Source organism: Pocillopora damicornis, chromosome 10 (genome assembly GCF_964200805.1).
Source record: "Pocillopora damicornis chromosome 10, jaPocDami1.2, whole genome shotgun sequence".
Classification (NCBI taxonomy): Eukaryota; Metazoa; Cnidaria; class Anthozoa; order Scleractinia; family Pocilloporidae; genus Pocillopora; species Pocillopora damicornis.
The window spans coordinates 8,357,877-8,378,741 of NC_142679.1; the positions used below are offsets into that span (position 1 = coordinate 8,357,877).

At 37.7% G+C, this 20,865-nt stretch overlaps 1 protein-coding gene and 1 long non-coding RNA gene across 2 annotated transcripts; both read right to left on the reverse strand.

The window, feature by feature from the left end:
- Positions 1-516: 516 nt before the first annotated feature.
- Positions 517-2,977, reverse strand: LOC149038775 (uncharacterized). The gene is made up of 4 exons (XR_016180090.1): positions 2,949-2,977; positions 2,714-2,811; positions 2,161-2,242; positions 517-1,968 (listed from the first exon to the last, which is right to left on the reverse strand). It is a non-coding gene; the product is annotated as an uncharacterized LOC149038775 (long non-coding RNA).
- An 8,223-nt stretch (positions 2,978-11,200) lies between these two features.
- On the reverse strand, positions 11,201-16,615 carry LOC149038776 (uncharacterized). The gene is made up of 6 exons (XM_089186063.1): positions 16,543-16,615; positions 14,255-14,553; positions 13,482-13,596; positions 12,866-12,902; positions 12,060-12,186; positions 11,201-11,719 (listed from the first exon to the last, which is right to left on the reverse strand). The coding sequence occupies exons 1-6, from the start codon at positions 16,613-16,615 to the stop codon at positions 11,201-11,203; spliced, it is 1,170 nt and encodes a 389-aa protein (XP_089042189.1).
- Positions 16,616-20,865: the final 4,250 nt, after the last annotated feature.

Genomic DNA, 20,865 nt, shown 5'->3' on the forward strand with positions numbered 1-20,865 from the left:
CGCACTAATAAACGCATCTAACAAACCTTGTGAAAAGGCTGGATCTGGAATTAGAACAGAGAGTTCAAATAGAAGGGGAAAAAGAAGACCAAAAAACATGTTGAGAGGAGGTGTCGTCACCAATGTGAGATATTTAGCCTTGCCGATACGATACGACTGACTTATTAGCGACTGAGATACTGAAATGTTGACCAAAACCAATAGAATTTAAGCGTATCCAGCTGCTCCTAATTTGCTGACGTACAAACCAGCACTTTCCTTTGTTTTTGCAACAATGGATATCTCAGTTCTATGGTTGAGTCTTTTGAGGGCGAATGGGAATACGGGTCAAAAATCAGATTTAAAGTTGTTTTAGTTATAAAATCCTATGACCTAATTTCTGCTTACTTTACCCGTAACTCCAATGACGCATTATTTTCTTAATAGCCTCTGATGAACTGATTGCGCAATGAGCGTTTAATTACATCTAAGCTTTCTAGTAACACCCACTTATTTGGGCTTATAGTTAAGGGAAATCTGATTCATCTAGCAAAAATCCTTTGTTTTACAATTAAAAGAAGTTTTCAATATTCAGTTTGTAAAAGTAGGCCTCGCGTGAAATACTCAGCTAAAGCTGAGTGCCTTGACACGATATCGTAGATATCACCGAAATCACAAGGCCCAACAAATTTTCCTGTTAATCATATTGCAATCATGGAAAACATTGTATCAAACGTACACCGTTCTAAATCGTTCACCTCTACGCACAGTCTGTCAAACATTTCTCCGTAATTCAGCTGTGAAATTTTAGCGATAAAACAAACAAAATCGTTTATTTCCTAGCTTCCTTTCTCTTAATCGCCTATTTTCCTGGAAAATTGATAATACTGCGAGTTAGATCTTTTTGAAATTCAGAAGGTTTTCGTGAAATTCTGCGCTATGACAAAAAAAAAAAACAGAAATGCCATATGCGGGTTACGAACAAGTACTAAGTGTTGAAAACCTATACATATCCTTAAAAATCATTCAAAAACCCTTTCAAAGAGAGACTTTTGGCATAAATTTTTAATGAGTTGTGTAGATGGGTTCCTGTTTCCGTGTTAACTCAATTATTTACAAAGAAAACTTCGAAATAAACTTACCGTGTCCGTGATTACCGGTATACAAAGTGGTTACCACCTTAAATTTTTTAACCATCTGTAACATTTCCACCACCCAAAATTAGGATATCTAATGAGCGCGGCTGTGGTTCGTGATTCATGAGCACGAGTGATTTCTTTTGATTAAAATTTCTAGAAGAGCTTGATGAGTAGAGTTGACTCCAAAAAATTTCCACGATAAACAAATCGGGTCCTAATACAAGCTTTTCGACATACAAAACTACTTATAATATGCCATCCGGGCTGAAATAGTCCCAAAATTACCGAGAAAGCTACTTTCGAAACCAACAGAATTGGTTTTAGATTCATTCGTGGCTTGTAAATAAAAAGATCGACATGTAAAATTTGGATTAAAAATCATCTGTGGCGTTTCTGTAAGGCTTGCAAGAGTAGTCTAGTAGTTTTTCATTGTCCGAGTTGAATTTCCTTCAGCTCAAGAGAATATTAAGGTCCCCTCATTTTCTGTTGTCAATATTTAATGCGGCGCTCTTAGCCAACCCTTATGGAGTTTTACAGCGAGTTTTCGTCTGGTAGTGCAGGTTCATTAGGGTACGGTAAATACCTGGTCTTATGCTGGAAAATATAAAATCCTTAATGTGCAGTGTATAACAGTGCCTTACATATCTTTCTGCATAGATTGAATTTTAGAATTCAGTTTAAAAATTTCTAACAAATTACCACAATTGATTGACACATTTACATATCTTTACAGTATCGTTCAACTATTAATAAGTAATAGGTCTTCCTCTCGTTCCACATCATCGCTAAGCAAACACATCCGTCTTGGTTGTTTACGCTGTTCCGTTTTGTTGACTTTCCTTGGAAGGGTCTACAAAAAATAAGAAACTCCTCCAGTAAATTACTCCTAAAGAATCTTTGTCAGAAAAGCACTCCTTAGCCTTTCAAGTAATTGACTAGGTGCCAACAGTAATGGCGTAAGTGTGAATAAGAGCTAAAAAAGTAGCAAAGTATAGTCAAAGTACGTGCATGGTGGGTATCATTGAGGAAAATTTAAACTTACTGAACCAGGATTAACATGAAAAATTCCGGCCTTGTCTCTGTTTCAGAGCTTCCCAACCACCAAATGAAAGGCTTTACTTGCTCTGCAAATAGATCTTGATGTTTAGCGCCAGGGATTTAAGAAAGCAATTAAATTCACCGAATTGAAACACCCTCATTCGTTCTACAGTCATAGGAAAACTTTGCGATTGAGTATCGTGAAACAAAAAACTGAGAAATCGCCACAGCCGATCTGAACTAGCCGGTGTCAACATCGCCAGGTAGGCAACGAGGACTCATATTAAATTTATGTAAACGATCTCGTCATTGATTGAAAGGATAACAAGAGTTTCCCAGACAAATTCTGGAACATACTAGAAAAAAACCTTTTGCAATCTCGGAATACTATCAACATTCAAAAGAAAGCTGCTCTAAAAAATTTTGGTTTTCTTTACTTCACCTTTTTTCCCACTATTTCACTCTCCTGATAAAAGACTCCCTTCACCGTGCTACAAAAAGCCTTCTAATCTGATATATATCGATGCAACAAACTAATTTCTCCAAATAAAACTTACCCTCACTACCAGAGTCAAGCGTGATGTCATCTCCAATCAGCACGAATGGAACCCACTCTTCACATTCCCATTTGGACTGCATGCCGAGGCACTGGAAACTTTTGGTTAAAAAAATCACTCAAATTACTGTCTTATCGTGTACCAAGAATTTCCTCACCCACTGTCGTTCTTTTGAAATGGATTTCTCCACTCAATTTTCCTCAACTCGATCAATAAACCGCATAAAAAACCATACTTTTTTAAAAGGCTTCGAGCGCTGATTAAAAAAAGACGGATCAATATCAGTATCTGGGCAACTGCCCACCTACCCCTCCCCTAACCCAACATTAACCTTAACTTGTTGTCAATTGACTGTTGTTGAGTTAGGGGAGGGGTGGGTGGGCAGTTGCCCAGATACTGATATTGATCCAAAAAGACTTCAATCCACCAGAAATATGAAGCCTTGGCAAAAATCATTTCAGACGTTGCACCAGCGCCCTGAGTCGTGTATTAACTTTACGTAATATTTGGTATGTGTGGCATACATTACCAGCAAATAGGAAGGCTGATGACGCTAATACTATTACTTAGATCTTGTCTACAACTTTATTGGGTAGAATTCTAATGTGACATTCGTCATTCCCTCTCGTCGTAAATAAGTCGATTTCTACGTCTGAAACAATCCGAACTTCCGTCAGCTTATTACCATCATCGGCGATGCCATTGTCGACTTGATTTTGCAATTCAGACTCCGTCTTGTTTGTTCGGCTACCATGAGTAAGTTCCTTAGCTATATCTACAGCAATGTCCGTGTCGTCACCACTGCCGACGATACTGTCGGGCCTACTTTTTGCATCAGTGTCACTCATTTCAAAATCAACGACGTCCTGCTCTCTGTGCATTTTATTTGCATAATCCTCGGAAATTTCTCCTTCTCCTGGGTCATTTGCTTCGTATTCCTTATCACTACCGTTGTTGTGATCCGTAACTTGTTCCAAGCTCACATAGTGTTCGCCTTGGTTCTCAGCAAAATGGCCAAAGTACACGGTAACTGCTGAAACACTTAGCTACACTTGCTGACGGACCTAACACATGCTGTCCACCAACTCCTAGAGAGGAAACTATTTGATGTCGACGTTATACAAGCATACATATGCTGCATACAGCGTAATCTGATTTCCATAGGTCCCATCGCACGCCATATGAATTATATATATTCGTCCCAGCAAGAGAAATCATCATCTACCAAATGCTCCAAAAGAGGGAAGCCATCGCCATAGTGCCGATTGCTTTTTAAGTAATCTACTATTTTTTTCCTCATGGTTTCAGGAGATCTTAAAATGCCCAGTCTCTTTGCCTGGTGCGATATTGCAGCAAATTGGCAATTGCCATCTCCAGGAGGATTTTAAACCAATTTAAAACCGTGGTCTTCAATAGTCTTTACAGAATCGTCTCTTCTCATAGATATGTAATACGTTTTGTAGTGGTCAATGTTTTTCTTTTTAGACAGCTTGGCGCATTTTTATTTCTGTTTTTAATTCTCGCTTCAGTGTAAATCTTGTGATATCGTCCACAGAGACCCATTTCCTTTCTTCCTTTCCTGAAATTGGTGAGGTGTATGAAACCTTATTGTTATGCAACTTGCTCTTTCTTTTCTCGATTCGATCCTCCATCAAATGCTGTATATTCGATGGCTTCCCTCTCAAACGTATATACGCTTTTTCTCCGATGCTATAAACCGATGGCGGATTTAAGCGAAGTTATGTCCGCTGCATCCGCCTGTCACATCTTCTCTTGGCTTTTTTAGCTTGCTTTTGTAATTTCAAAGCTTGCCGTGAACGCAGGTTACGGTCATTCGTTTCGTCTTATTATCTGCTCTTTCTGAAGGCGTTGCACTTTCGTGCAAAGTATATTTCGAATGGTGTTTTGTAAGCCATCACTTCCTTAGGGTCGTTATTTAGAATTCTTTGATAAAGAGGGAGCTGTTTCGCCCAATTTACACCGTCTTGACCAATTTTTTGAAGGTCAAATTCCATCTTTGATCTTAGTGTCCTGTGATAACGTTCTACTTTGCCTTGTGACTGGGGCCGGCGCGGGCGACTGTAAATCAAATTTATATTCATGCTATCGCAGAGTAATTTCAAGGGTTTCTTGAATTCCCCTCCTTTGTCGCACTGGATTATTTCTGGCGATCCATGTTCCATATAAATACATTCCAGTTCACTTGCAATTAACTGACTTGATTTGCTACACACACCACATAACTTTGATGGCACTTACAGGGTTTCTTAGTCTTTATCGAAAAAACCAGCTAGACAGTACGATGAGCATGACAGTATAAGATATTACAGGCAGACAACAGAGTCGAAGTTTAGCGCTAGTGGTGATTCAAAGATGTCTACAGTAAACTGATGAAGAATCATGCATAGGTCTCTGTCTTGCTTTCGCTTTCCCTTTTCACTTTCACGTTTATACCTGTCGCTCAAACAGTTTTGGCACATGGTTTGCAAGTCTAAATCTTGCTAAAAATACAGAATGATACCGATAATTTGATAACTACATCTTGGCAATAAATAAAATACTTTGCGTTATAGGTTTGACGATATATTACTGGTTGCTAATTGCCTTATCGATATTGTGATTATCAGTCAATTACTTGTGCATGTTCTTGTAGTGTATAGAAATCACGTGATCAGTTGTCAGTCCATTCATTCGAGTGTTGGGAGCTGTTTAAATCACAACAAGACGGTCTCGATATTTCATGAATGTGAAAGTTAGATCAACTTCAAAGCTCATATACGGACAGGTTGTGTCGCTCTGGATGTGCGACAGATCTTCATATTTTCATTAGTGCTTAGTCGTTGTTCGAGACCACATTGGTGAGACATTACCGATTGTTGATTGGGAACTATTCTGCTTATTTTCCCATCTTTTTATGCGGTTAAAATTACCAAACTATTTTCTTCTTTCATTTGTATCTAAGTGAAGAGAGATTATTGACAGATATTTGAAAAAACTGTATAATTACTTTATTGACTCAAAAAATTTACAGATAAATATTTCACATTTCATAAAGTTCATAAATATATAAATATATAGGATATGATATGCTGATACATCTCAGCAGTCGATTACAATATATTCTTGTTGATATAAAAATCGTTCGGTCTTCCTGAAGAATTTTGGAGTTGAAAAGCCCCAACTTTAACTACTCTATGGTGCACATGAACAGGCAGTGTTATATCTTTTTCCTTCCTCTGTGATGAAATTGGATGGAACACATTTCCTCTGGTTGTTGTTATTTGCCATGGAACTAAAACATGCGGTTCCGGAAGATGTAATCTTCTTACAAATGGGAGAAGTTACTGTTTTGCTGCTTGGCAAAGTGAAGGAAACAACTCTGCCTGTGTAACAACTGGGCTCGTCACCAGGGGACCTCTTTGATCTCCATGCTACAGCACCCTGGGTGGACGGGACTCCGCCATCTTGAATTCTGCGCATGATTTTGTCGAAATCAGTTGCCCGGCCATCTCCACGATGAAGAAAAATCGCGAGGATAACGATAAGAACCTAGAGTATAAAATTCTTTTGTCAACTTTCTTGGAAAAACTTTTTGCCTTTAAAAAAATTTCTAAATTATTGAAACAGACAGAGTCACAAACCAAACCATGTTGCCAGGTAAAGCGATTGAAAAAATTTCATTGAGAAATGATTAAAAAGAGTCAAAAGAATTCTTACAAACTTTGTAAGAATTCTCTTGACTCTTTTTAATACGTTATACAGGAACAAAGGGCATTAATGTTTTACCTTGAAAACCTCCATTGCTCAGTTCCTTTTTATTCTTTTTGTAGTCTACGGTGAGGATGTCTTCTACACTTGCTGCTTTATTTCTTTCCTCAATTCCTTGAAGTTTTTTTGGTGCCGAGAAAAGTTTCTCTCTGCTTATATACAATTTTTCGTGCTCTCAATGTGTTCCTTGAATAAAAATATCAAAACTATTTTGCTCGACGTTCCATCCTCTTTCATGTTGTTCTAGTTCTGTTTCGAAGATAATTTAGAACTTTTTTTGATTGATCTAATAACCAATTTTTGAAACGCCCTTTTAGTAAAATAGGCTGAGCAATAATATCGTTCTATTTGAAGACACTAGAATAAAAGTCATTTAAGACACAGTTCATACTTTTTTTTATTAATGTAACAATGTACAAAAAAATCTGACTTTCTTGACTCAAAAGTTGAAAAACCATTTCCTTAACATGTAAATGTGGATAAATCACACTTGCTACCACCAAGAAGGAAAAGTTTGTCTTTTACCACATAATTTAGTGGAGTTTCCCGTAAATTAGTGAGAATCGAATTTCTTCCAACCCGTCATATTGTTATCTAATGATAACAAGCTCATGATGTAATGTTTGGACGAAATTGGAGGTGATGATACTTTTAATTCTTACGAGGATACAATTGCACAACAGCACGAAAACGGGCAAATGCATCATGAGTCCTTGATTAAGATTTGATCAGTGTTAAAAGTCAGAATCATTATACAATATAGTATTACTTTTAGTATCATAGTCTCTGATTGATCGATAAAAGACCAACTGCCGGGAAATCATGAGCTGAATTCTAAAAAAACGATGCAAGATATTTTAACGAAAATTTCAACCCGGTATTTAGAGAAGTTGATGTCCAGTGTTTAATACGTCATGAGTAAAACTTTTGGAAAGTGCAACATCTTAAAACTGGAGACATCGATAGCTTTGGCAAAGAAGGAACTTCCTAAAAGCGTTGAATGTCAGACAGGATGAAAAGTTGTGACTCGGTTGTGATACGAAACAAATGATCTTTCCTTTTAGCATCCATGACAGGATCCAGTTGAAAGTCGTGTTTCCTTTTTATCATCATTTAAACTGGTTTTTCCAATTACACCAGAAACTGTACGTTAATCTCACATCTATTCTTCCGCTGATATTCATGCGTGTTGTGATATGTTTCAGTAACATGAATAAATAATTTGGTGAAGATTCGAAACGGTATCAAATAGTCTATTTATTGTTTAATAGAGACAGGAACCCATTAGCAAGTAATGGGCTCCTGATAGAGAGTGAAAATTGGTGACAAAATTTCACAATTATCTCTATTAAAAGTTTGTTCCGAGCGCTGTAGGTGTATAAGGATCTTTAACCGTTTAACTCCCAAGATCTGACTGTTAATTCTCCCCTCTTACAGCTACAGATTTCCTTGTATATAAGTTGCAAGAGTCTGGTTAGTCTAGGTAACAACTTTTATCTCGGATAAGTTTTGAGTATTCTCATTACCTGTTTACTGAAAAATGTATGGATATTATAGGGAGAAGTGAAAAGTAAATCAGTTGCGGGAGTTAAAGGGTGAATCGTTCATCACACAATTATGACGTCATGCCCTCCATTCTAAACGAGAATGATCTGAATAATCATAACGGAGGAGCGAATGTAGCACCATTTGCCGTCTTACATTTCAGTATTTATAGGTCTTCTTTATAAACCTTGCTGATCCTGAATTTCCTTGTAAATAACTTACAAGAATTTGGTGTTAGTAACAACTTTTACCTGATAAGTTTGAGTATTCTAATTACCTGTTTACTAATAAATGTATGGATATTATAGGGAGAATTTAAATCATTTAAGGGAGTAAAAGGGTTAAGAGGCTAAAACGGTGATTACATAATTACGACGACGAGAATGAAATAAAATTTGTCTAAATAAAAAACTTTGTCACCAGTGCGAAAAGGCCCTTAGTTAAATCAACAAACTCTTGAGATAAACTTATCACAAGCTCTGTGATTATTACATGACAATGTGATATGAAGCAGGCAGAAAACAAGCTCTCCATTCAGTGCACAAACTTATCATCGTGAGAGTGCTTCTTTGATGCAGCACCAAAATCTCGTGACTAACTAAGTAGGAAAAGTGAAGCAGCTGGTAGTGCCCTCTCAATTGACTAGTGTGCAACCACGCATCTGTACGATCATGCCCCAGTCCTAATTTATTTTAACCAACAAACTTTGTTTTGACTAAGTCTTCCTTATGTCACAATTTTGGTATTGAGGAGAGCTGTTCATTAACCCCTCTACATTTTAAGCAGCATTGCCTTTTTACTTCAATAGTTTCCAAAAATAAATCAGTTGGCACATGCAGTGTTTAACTGCCTTATTTCCTTATTTATTTTATAGGTTATAAGCGGGGTTTCCGATAGTGTCGCATCTTATAGGCCCATTTCCAGCCTCGATGTAACGCGGTCATTTGTCATGTTTTTGTCTTACCTGTCATGCAACACACACTGATATAAACCCCTGAGTATAGGAACCCCGGAATGTAAGAGCCTGATTGTAAGACCCCTGATAGAGTAGGGGGTAGGCACTTATTCGGGGAAGGGCGCTTATTAGAGCATGGACGCTTAGTCGAGGAAATACGGTATTCATCATTTGTAACCTTTTCCCAGAACAGACATCATCTTATTTAAAATATCTGATGAACTCTCGTGAGTTTGACACAATGAACATTCAATTCCAAGATTACTCCACGATATTCTAACTCTTTTAATTGAAAAAATTGTACTTAATTGTGAAATTGAATCAGAAATCTTAATTCTAGTTGCATTGTCTTACTGTAGCGTTTCTAATATAGTGTGTCAGCGCCCTCTTTTTTATTAATTCTTATTCAAATATTCTTTTGCCTATCACTTATTTTATTAATTATCATCATATGCACCTTTTTGAACTGTTGTGGAGAAAAAGCATTAAATTGAGGCTCTTGTGTTGGACGTATTTTTTGCACAGACTTGGTGTTAGGTACAGTAAAAGTCTTTACAACTGATTGTATACTTGCATTAAGGGACTGGTTCGCAAATCTTAATAATAATAATAATTAATTATAAATATTATTAGCAGCAATGATTAGTAATCATTAAGCAACAGACCACACTTTCGATCAGTTTACTGGCTTAATAACTCACCTGGGGATGTTGGACGAGGAAGAGAAGTTTGTAAATCAAACTTTTCAAACGGGTTTACTGATACAATAAAGGATAGGTTTTTGACCAATCAGGGCGCTCGTAGTACAGTCCAGCCTGTATGAAGCCCACGGAAAATGGCGGGTGACCGCTTGATACAGGTTCCACAGATTAGGGGTATTACAAAAAACGATCAACAACGCCTCTTTATGCCGTAATTGACCGCTTAATATACAAAACCTCGCTCGAAGATATTCCTTACTTTAATTTTGGGAGAGAAACATGGATTAAAAAATTACTTGAAGGATTATTCCTAGTTTTATTTGAATGGTCCTGCTTTCATTGACCGTTCAATACAGGTGGGAAACAATAAAAACAGGCCATTGTGACTAGATATAGGTTGACTGCGACCACTTGGTAGAGGTGACCGTTTATTAGAGGTGAGAATTGCAGTATTTGAGGGGAAAGAAATTCGAGACTTTGACAACTGACCGCTCTTACAGGGTGACCGCTAAATACAGGTTCTAATGTATCTCAATTATCTTATAAAGTCGAATAAACATGAATATAAGGGCAACTTACTGCAAAAAGGTTGTCAAAAAAAATATGCAGAAAGCAAAACGGAAAAAGCTCAATATGATTTGACCAGCATAAAAAATTTCCTTCTTAGGAATTTGACAGTTTTAGAACATTTGCTTTGAAGTGTGAGTTAGGTTGAGGTACTTCTTCTCTTCTATCTTCTGACTTATTTTTCACACATGTGCAGTATCCAACATGAATACTTAGAATTTAGATTTCTCCGAACAGTTCCTCTTTGGCTTTTTCCTATATTCATTTCCGGTTTTTTCCTTTGACAAAACCTTTTCAATTGAGAGTATATATTCTTGTCTATAAGTACGTAAATATCAAGGATGCTTGTAAATCTATGTAAAGCTATAACTAATTCTGAGCTCAAAAATATTAATAATAATAATAAAAAAGCGTCAGAAAGTAACGGCTGGAGTTAGCATCATGGGTTGCCCTCAACTTGAAGGAATAATGTAATTTTTGTTAATTTTACCATGCTTACTAGTTTTGCCGGCACCAAAATATCAAAATAATCCTTTTGATTTAGTTGGGTGATATTAGGTGGTTTTTGACATGGTCAGCAAATGTTCAAGTGTTGTTATCCTGGCTTTGCTACTTTTTTAAGATTTAAACATCACAATAGTTTTAGTAACCAGCCGACTGCATTTCCGTAAAACATTGGGCTCAAATGGTTGTACAAAAGGAACCCATGCGGGTGAAGTCCTTATTCAGGTCTTTTCTCGTCTTCGCACTCGCCGCATATCGGAAGAAAATGAATTTACAAGCCGAACTAGAAAGCAAGCAATCTATAGTCTGCTTAGCAAGTTCTCCCTTTAGCGTTTGAGGGGAGAAGTGGGAGGGACTAGATAGATGGAAAAGGGCTCTTTTAAGTTCCCTACCTCCCTTTCCCCATTCTTAGTGAGTTTTCTAACGTAATACATGGACTGAAAGAGTTTACTGCACCAAAATATATCCCATAGCGTTGATGTATCTGTCACCATTATCTGGGGAATGAGCTGCAACGTTTCCACACGTATTGGAGTTACCAGGATATCCTCCGGTACCAAACCCAATTCTGGAGTCACAAGAGCCACAATCATTTTGCTGGTTAGCTACATAACCAATTCTTGCTTTAGATTGATCACTTGAAGAACCTACAGCATTGAAGCCCTCCTTGTTACAGTTCAGTTGCAAAGAGCCCTGCGCACCAATCAACTTCTTCCACTCGTTACGACCCAATGAAGTAGCGCGCCACATCCCATCAGCGATCAGTGAGTGCAGAGAGTTCGCCCGCTTGTTAATGACAATAAACCTGAGCTGCCCACTTATCTTCATACCGAGACAGATCTTGGAGAGAGATGTGTTCCAATAGGTTGGTAACTTGGTCTCTTGTGAGTCAAACCCAGTCCTCCCGCCGGGGGTGTTGTATTCGTTTTTATCACTCCAGTAGTGAGAGTCATAGTGAAACGTTGCCTAAAGAGAATTAAGAGGATTTAATTTATTCTTAAATGTAAATAACACGATGCATCACCAAAGGCAGGACCCTCATGAACTCAGTAATACAGTTAGCATACAAGCCATCAATCTATACCCTACTTGCAGGAGGGTCAATTCGCTATTTGTCGCGTTTTGAGGTATTCAGTTATTCTAGCACTTATGCCAAAAAAATTTCCGCAAGCAGGGGTCGCGAGAAGAATATGGGCGAGTTATTAAGAGATTATATTGTAGTTTCGACGCTTCTGAAAATTTATTGCATGCGCTTCATCACCCGCAAGAAAACCCCGCCAAAGATATTCCGCCATAGAAGGCTTACCTGGCTGCCTTTAATCTTCATTACAGGCGTCCATCCTCCATCTCCGCATCCAAAATCTCCCATCTGACAGAGAACTGTGATTGGTTTAGAGTCAAGGTATAATGTAATCAGTTGACTGACGTTTGACCTGTTTGATACGAAAAGAAAGTCATTCGTTGATTTTAGGTAAATGAAATTCATATATTTGCACTGCGGTGAGGAGATGAAACTAAGAGATCCTCGCAGCTAAGAACACTACTGAAACGAATAGTTGAAAATAGGATCTTAAAAAAAAATTCAGGCCCGTATGGGATTTGAACCATGACCTTTGCGATACCGATGCAGCGCTCTACCGATTGAGCTAACAAGCCAACTGGGAGCCTGTTAGTTTCAAGTAAACCATCCAACTGATGAATGATGATTTTAGATATATGAACTTCATATATGTGCACTGCGGTGAAGAGATGAAATTATGGGATCCTCACAGCTAAGAACATTACTGAAACGAGTAGTTGAAAATAGGACCTGAAAAAAATTCAGGCCCGTATGGGATGGATGGATCGATGGTTTATTTGGACCCAACACAGTGGGCTTTTTAGCTTAATTGGTAGAGCGCTGCACCGGTATCGCAGAGGTCATGGGTTCAAATCCCATACGGGCCTGAATTTTTTTTCAGGTCCTATTTACAACTACTCGTTTCAGTAGCGTTCTTAGCTGTGAGGATCTCTTAAATCCATTCGTGATCATATTAGTTTGCGGCGTCGAAACTATTCCATAAATTTGTCCCTTTTTTATGCTCAAAAAGATAGTCATTTGGTATCACTTACTTAAAAAGGTTGTAAGCTTCTTTGCAGGAACCAATGACTAAATGATATAAAAAACAAAAGTAAGGTGTTTAGGATACTTAGTGTATCAATTTATTAGCAAAATCTTTGAGCAATAAGAGATGATAAACATTACTTTGGTACAAGTTATAATTTACTTCCGAACATTTTGGTTCTGTCACGATCAAATTAACCTGATACCTCCCCCCCTCCTCTGGGACCTCTGGTTCTTTAGATATTCTTTTTAGCAGATGAGGACCCTTTTTCACCGTCGGAGGCCTGAAAACTGGTTGCCATGGTTACAAAATGTCAATCAGCAGTGCAATCCCTAACACTTCTGGATGATAATTCCAATGGTACCATAATTAATTGGATCCAGTTAATATTGAAAATATTCAAAATGTGAATGGAAGATCACCTTAATCAACTTGAGCATTGAGAGATTCAAAACTTTTATGCATTGCATTAAATATTTGTTAGTTATATATTTTCGCCAGCTATTTTAGAAAATTTTCGAGCTCCAAGGTTAAGTAGAAAAATTCGTAGTAGTTACTTGAGAATTATATTATTTAATGCTGTTGGATGTATATCAGTCACAAAACCATGCCAAACTATTCACCTTTTTCACAATATTCTCCTTTGAAGCCTTTTTCACAGCGGCATCCGAATGAGCCATCTCTATAGTTAGTGACACAGGTAGCCTCGTGTTGACAAGGTGACGAAGAGCAAGGTGACTGTAGAGAAGCAAAGTAGGAAAATAGTTCACGCACTATTCTGTCAGTCCGGTTCGGATTCGTTTTAGTAGAAATTTTTCATGGTATAGACAAACCTCACATGATAGTATCTAGGGGTTTTTTTCTTATTTTCATCTACAGTAGAGAGATTTTGGCTGAGTCTTTTGTCTTTGCTGGTATTTGAGAAAGTGGCTTTATGAGGTTAAAAATATTTTGCTAAGCCGTTGGGATCTATGAGTGTGGAAAGCTTTTCTGACTGTTTCGAACGTTCGCAGAAGATGAAGAAGTCTGTCGATAAAACATTTGAAAACACAAATTAACTAAAGGCTAACCAAATACTGACGATTTAAACGAGTCCATTCTTTAAATAAAGATAATCTGGTATCTTCACTAAAATTTTCAACCGAGTCACATGTATTTTCTTAGTATACTGACGTGCCTGGGAAACTAAGGTGGTAAATAAGATAGTGCGCGGCACGAGAGAGTGTTTGGATGCTTTACAACATGTCATAGAAATACGGTTGTCACCGCAATGAATACGACAACAGACCGACACCATTTGCGGTGACTTTAATCTGACAGCCTTCTCTCTACGATCTCGACAAAGCTATTAAACTTTTAACACATTTATTTGTCAAAATTAAAAAATGCTTCCTACCTCAATGGCAAAATGATGCGAACTTTTATTCCCTTTATACTCTGTGGAGTTTCTGAACTTATCAGATGACAACAATTCGCACCAAAGTTTTCCATGGGCTCCTTTGAAGGCGGCCAGGTTTACAGAAAAACACAAAGGATTGTTAAGACATTCTAACGTGCAGTCAAACACATCAGACACTGCCACTGTTCCAACAAGCGGCACATTCAAGTGATGCAACTCGTGTTTAATGAATGTACGTCTCAGGAAGGTTCTTGTGGAGGAGGCGCTGTTGCCCTCGCGATACACAGGGTTTGACTCTGTAACAGGAAAGAAGAACAGTCCAGTAACAAAAGGACATGATGGCAGCACTCAGAGGAAGGAGTGGCGGGGAAGGGACTTACTGATTACAAGAGATGATGAAGAAGCCTATAACAGTGCCCCCCCCCCCATACCATTCAAAATAATTGTTAAATGTTTTCATATCTACGTTATTCTTATGAACCTTCATTTGGCGAAATCCGCTGTTTAAGGAGATGAAGAACCATTTTGCCATGGTCAGTAGTAAATCAGCTTCTCTAAATTGCAACGTTTGAGACACCGTAAAAATATTGAAAAAAAAACCTTTCCCCCCCCTTCCCTCCCAGCTGCTTTCTACAATTCCGGGGTGACCCCTGCATCTCTGCGACGAAAACAAAATTTGTACTCGTGCCGTATGAGGATGTTGTAGAATACAGCGAAGAGGTAACTGAGAATGGTGTAAAGTAGTGAGGTATTTCTAAATCCAGGGATCTTTTGAAGTATCAAGAGCTAATTTTAGGCTGATCCTTGCGTTTTCTCTCGCTTAGTTTTCGGGACAATGTTCAGTTATATTTAAAATAAAATTTGATCCATATTTTCCTTTCGAAATGAACGTTAGAAGTAGATCATACGAAACCAAGGTAAACAGTCGTTAATAAAGAATTGTAACTTCTCCATGAATTTTCTGATCTTATTGGAGGCAAATTTTGTCAGCTCCCTTGTGTTTATTTAGGAGCTACCATTCCAAATACCCGAAAGGTTGAAGAAATCTTGCGACACTGTTATTATCGCACCTGCCTTAATTTTAGAATTCATAACTTTTGCCAACTGGAAGCAAAACAGATGTTATTTTGTCAATAGCTTGTAGCTGTCTTAACATATTGGGCCCCTTGACTTCCGCCAAATTTAATTAACAAGTTTCCACCACTATTGTTGCTAAACTTTGTTTGGTGATCAACCGGGGAGGTCATCGGTCAAGTTGGGTAAAATCAGGCGACCTTTCGCAAGATAAAGAAGAATAACATGTAAAAAATTTAGTTTGGTGAAAAACGAAAATCGCTTCGTTGAACATTTAAATTGATCATATCGTAGACAGATTTTTCGCAGCCATTTCAACAAGTCACTTCGATTTTATTTCATTCGAGACTTTTTCAGGAACCTCTTAAACATAAATTTTTTATTGTCTTACCTTTCAGTTATCAATATCTGACGAGCCAATTACCATAAATACACGCATTCTGAGTGAGTTAAATACCATTATTCACTGAGGTAACATAAACAAAATTTTGCAAATAAAGCTCTTCGGTGCTGTAATGTTTTCATTCGTTTCTGTTTCTCATGATTAATTGCCTAACTATAACATATTTCTTTCAAACTTTCCTTCGGAAAAGGGAAGAACATCAATCAATGATCTGATAGGCATAGGAATCGAATGTTTCTGCGAACCCAATTTTAGAAGTCTTTGATAATTTTTTTTTGGGTAAAAGCATGGCAAGGTCGAAAGCCTGTAGTTTACCTCCGCAATTTTATCCAGGTTTTAAAGATGTGCAGCTGTTGTTTTGGCAACATTTAGAATTTAACTTGAAGTTGAAAAGGAAAGGCTTGAAAGGCTTTTTCAATCAATGTTTTAGCCTAACCTTGAAAAACATTTTTCAATGTGGAGTGATGGAGTGTTCTTTGCCTTTAACCAAGTTGAGGTGCTGAACAGATTGACTTCAACTATACAACTTCACAACATAAAGGGAGTTACTTAAACACTGAGATTGTGCCATTCAGCAGCGTCCCAAGTTATCAGTTATAATGCAAATTGTCGAAACAAGTTTCTAAAGATCATTCAACGCGCATCACTACTCAAGTGAAAATGTAACAAAAACAAAGACTGTTGGAATTCAGGGAACATCGGACTTATATCCAGATCTGAGTTGAATTACTATTACTAAACACTACCAACATCAATGTTCTGACACTAAACGATAAGAGATACGCATTAATAAACGCATCTAACAAACCTTGTGAAAAGGCTGGATCTGGAATTAGAACAAAGAGTTCAAATAGAAGGGGATATAGAAGACCAAAAAACATGTTGAGAGGAGGTGTCGTCGCTGATGTGAGATATTTAGCCTTGCCTCTGATGCGACTGACTCGTGAGCAACTGAAATACTGAAATGTTGACTACAACCAATAGAATTTAAACGTATCCAGCTGCTCCCAATTTGCTGACGTACAAAATAGCACTTTCCTTTGTTTTTGCAACAATGGATATCTCAGTGCTATGGTTGAGTTTTATGAGGGCGGAAGGGAATACGAGTCAAAAATCAGGTTTAATGTTGTCTTACTTATAAAATCCTATGACCTAATTTCCGCTTTACTTTACCCATAACTCCAATAGGCATCATTTTCTAAATAGTTGCTGATTAACTGATTGCGCAATGAGCATTTAATTACATCCAAGCTTGCTAGTAACACCCAGTAGTTTGGGTTTATAACTAAGGGCAACCTGATTCATCCAGAAAAAAATTCTCTGTTTTACAATCACAAGAAATTTTCAATATTCCGTTTGTAAAGGTAGGCCTCACGTGAAATGCTCAGCCTAAGCTGATTGCCTGGAAACTATATCGTAGATATCACCGAAATCACAAAGCCTAAAAATTTTTCATGTTACTCGTATTGCAATCTTGGAAAACATTGTATCAAACGTACGCCGTTCTAAATCATTCACCTCTGCGCACTGTCTGTCTGTCTTCCTGGAAAACTTATAATACTGCGAGTTAGATCCTTTTGGTGGCCATTAGGAGTGCGGGAAAAGAGTTATTACTGATAAAGGAAGTGTAATTTGATAAGTTTTCCTGTTGACAAGTTTGCCACTGCAGTGTCAAATGGAAAAAAAAAATTCCAATATATCAATGCCAGTTTTGGAGTAAGGGAAGTTGTTATTTAAGGAAAAACTTGCCAAAGAAAAATCTATTGGCAGCACAGATGACTTGCAAGAAGGAAAATAAGAAGGTTTTGTGAAATTCTGCATTATGGCAAACGAAACAGAAATGCCGTATTTGGATTATGAACAAGAACAAGGTGTTAAAACCTGTACATATCATTAAAATTCATTCAAAAACCCGTTCAAAGAGAGACTTTTGATATAAATTTTTAATAAGTTGTGAAGATGGGTTCCTATTTACGTGTTAACTCAATTATTTACAAAGAGAACTTCAAAATAAACTTACCGTTTCCGTGATTACCGGTATACAATGAGGTTGCTACCTTAAATTTTTTAACCATCTGCAGCTTTTCCACGACCCAAAAAATAGGATATGTAATGAGCGCGGCTGCGTTTCGTGATTCATGAGCACGAGTGATTTCGTTTGACTAAAATTTCTAGAAGAACTTGGTGAGTAGAGTTGACTCAAAAAAATTTCCACGATAAACAAATTGAGTCCTATTACAAGCTTTCCGACATACAAAACTACTTATAATATGCCATCCGGGCTGAAATATTCCCAAAATTACCGAGAAAGCTTCTTTCTAAACTGACAGAATCGGTTTTAGATTCATTCGTGGCTTGTTTGGGTTTAAAATCATCTGTGGCGTTTCTGTAAGACTTGCAAGGGTAGTCTATTCGTTTATCATTGTTCGAGTTGAATTTCCTTCAGCTCAGGATCAAGAGAATGTAAGGGTTCCCTTATTTTCTGTTGTCAAAATTTGATGCGGCGCTCTTAGCCAACCCTTGTGGAATTTTACAGCGAGTTTTCGTCCGGTAGTGCGGGTTCATTAGGGTACGGTAAATAGCTGGTCTTATGCTGGAAAATGTAAAGTCCTTAATGTGCAGTGAATTACAATGCCTTGCATATGTTGCTGTGTAGATTGAATTTTAGAATTCAGTTTAAAAATTTCTAATAAATTGCCACAATTGATTAACACATTTACATATCTTTATAGTATCGTTCAACTATTAATAAGTAATAAGTCATCCTCTCGTTCCAAATCATCGCTAAGCAAACACATCCGTCTTGGTTGTTTACGCTGTTCCGTTTAGTTGACTTTTCAAAGTAGGATCTGCAAAAAAGAAGAAACTTCTTCAGTATTCTTCTTGCTTCTTTGTCAGAAAAGCACTCATTAGCCTCTCAAGCAATTGCCTAGGTGCCAACAGTGATGGCGTAAGTGTAAATAAGAACTAAAAATTGAAGGTAGCAAAGTATAGTCAAAGTATGGACATTGTGGGTATCATTGTGGAAAATTTAAACTTAATGAATTAGGGTTAACATGAAAAATTCCGGCCTTGTCTCTCTGTTTCAGTGCTTCCTAACCATCCAATGGAAGTCTTTACTTAAGAATTTCCTCACCCACTGTGGTTCTTTTGAAATAGATTTCTCCACTCGTTTTAAGGATCCACATTAAAAGGTTATCACAAGCAAATGAAATGTATAAAAATACACGGTCAGTTTCTTTTCTAACAATAATATCAATCCCAATCCATGATTTCGGATTGGCTGAAATGTTTTTTTGAACAGAATCTGTAGCAGTCTGAAGGTCTGTCAGGCCTCCTGCTGGCCCCAGCTAGTTTGTCATCAATTGTAGTCAATTTTTTTCCAAAAAATCCTAATGATTACGTACCAATCGAGTCCATCCACTTGAACTTCCAGCCAAGGATTAGCCCACTTTGGACTGGAGATGATTTTCTTCAACTCGATCAATAAACCGCATAAAGGACCATACTTTTTTAAAAGGCTTTGAGCGGTGATTAAACAATACTTCAATCCACCAGAAATATAAATCCTTGGCAGAAATCGTTTCAGACGTTGCACCAGCGCCCTGAATCGTGTATTAACTTTACATAATGTTTGCTTTTAGTGGCATGCATTACCAGCAAACAAGAAGGCTGATGACGCTTACAATATTTCTTAGGTTTTTTCTAGAACTTTATTGGGAATAATTCTAATGTGACATTCGTCATCCCCTCTCGTTGCAAATAAGTCAATTTCTACATCTAAAACAACTGAACTTCCATTAGCTTATTACCATAATTGGTAATGCCATTGTCGACTTCATTTTGCAATTCAAAATCCGTCTCATTTTTTCGACTTCCATAAGTAAGTCCCTTAGCCATATCCGTAACAATGTCCGTGTCGTCACCATTGCCGACGACACTGTCAGGTCCACTTTTTGCGTCAGTGTCACCCATTTCAAAATCAACGACGTCCTGCTCCATATGCATTTTATTTGCATAATACTCGGAAATTTCTCCTTCTCCTGGGTCATTTGCTTCGTATTCTTTTTCAATGCCGTAGTTATGATCCGTAACTTGTTCCAAGCTCACATAGTGTTCTTCTTGGTTCTCAGCAAAATGGCCAAGGTACACGGTAGCTGCTGAAACACTTGCTGACGAACCGAACACATGCTGCCCACCAACTCCTGGAGAGGAAACTATTTGGATGTCGACGTTATACAAGTTTGCTGCTGCATGCAGCGTAATCTGATTTCCATAGGTCCCAGCAAGCGAACTCGTCATCTGCCAAATGCCCAAAGGAGGGAAGCTATCGCTATCGTGCGGAATACTTCTTAAGTACTTTACTATTTCTTTCCTCATGGTTTCAGGAGATCTTAAAATGCCTGTCTCTTTGCATGGTGCGATAGTGCAGCAAATTGGCAATTGCTATCTCCAGGAGGATTGTAAACCAATCTAAAACCCTTCAATAGCCTTTGCATAATCGTCTCTTCTCATAGGTATGTAATACAATCTGCAGTGGTCAATGTTTTTCTTTTTAGACAGCTTGGCGCATTTTTGTTTCTGTTTTTCTTGCTCTAATGTAAAGCTTGTGATATCGTCCACAGAGACCCACTTCCTTTCTTCCTTTCCTGAAAGTGGCGAGGTGTATAAAACCTTATAGGTGTGCAACTTGATCTTTCGTTTCTCGATTCGACCCTACGTCAAATGCCGTATATTCGATGGTTTCCCTCTCAAACTTATAAATACTTTTTCTCCAATACTGTAAACCGATGGCGAATTTAGGCGAAGTTATATCCGCTGCATTCGCCTCTAACATCTGCTCGTGGCTTTTTTAGGGTTGCTTTTGTAATTTCAAAGCTTGCCGTGAGCGTAGGTTACGGTCATTCTTAGTTAGGCGAAGCCTCCCAGCACTAGGAAGGATTTCGTCTTATCATCTACTCTTTCTGAAGGCGTTGCACTTTCGTGCAAAGTATATTTCGAATGGTGTTTTGTAAGCTATCACTTCCTTAGGGTCGTTATTTAGAATTCTTTGATAAAAAGGGAGTTGTTTTGCCCAATTTACACCGTCTTGACCAATTTTTTGAAGGTCATATTCCATCTTTGATCTTAG

Coding starts and splice junctions, on each gene's coding strand:
- LOC149038776 (XM_089186063.1), bottom strand. CDS start 16,615: ATGTTTTTTGGTCTTCTATATCCCCTTCTATTTGAACTCTTTGTTCTA. Junction 12,187..12,865: donor GAAGCTTACAACCTTTTTAA/GTAAGTGATACC, acceptor CGTATCAAACAG/GTCAAACGTCAGTCAACTGA. Junction 11,720..12,059: donor TGAAGATTAAAGGCAGCCAG/GTAAGCCTTCTA, acceptor AATTCTCTTTAG/GCAACGTTTCACTATGACTC.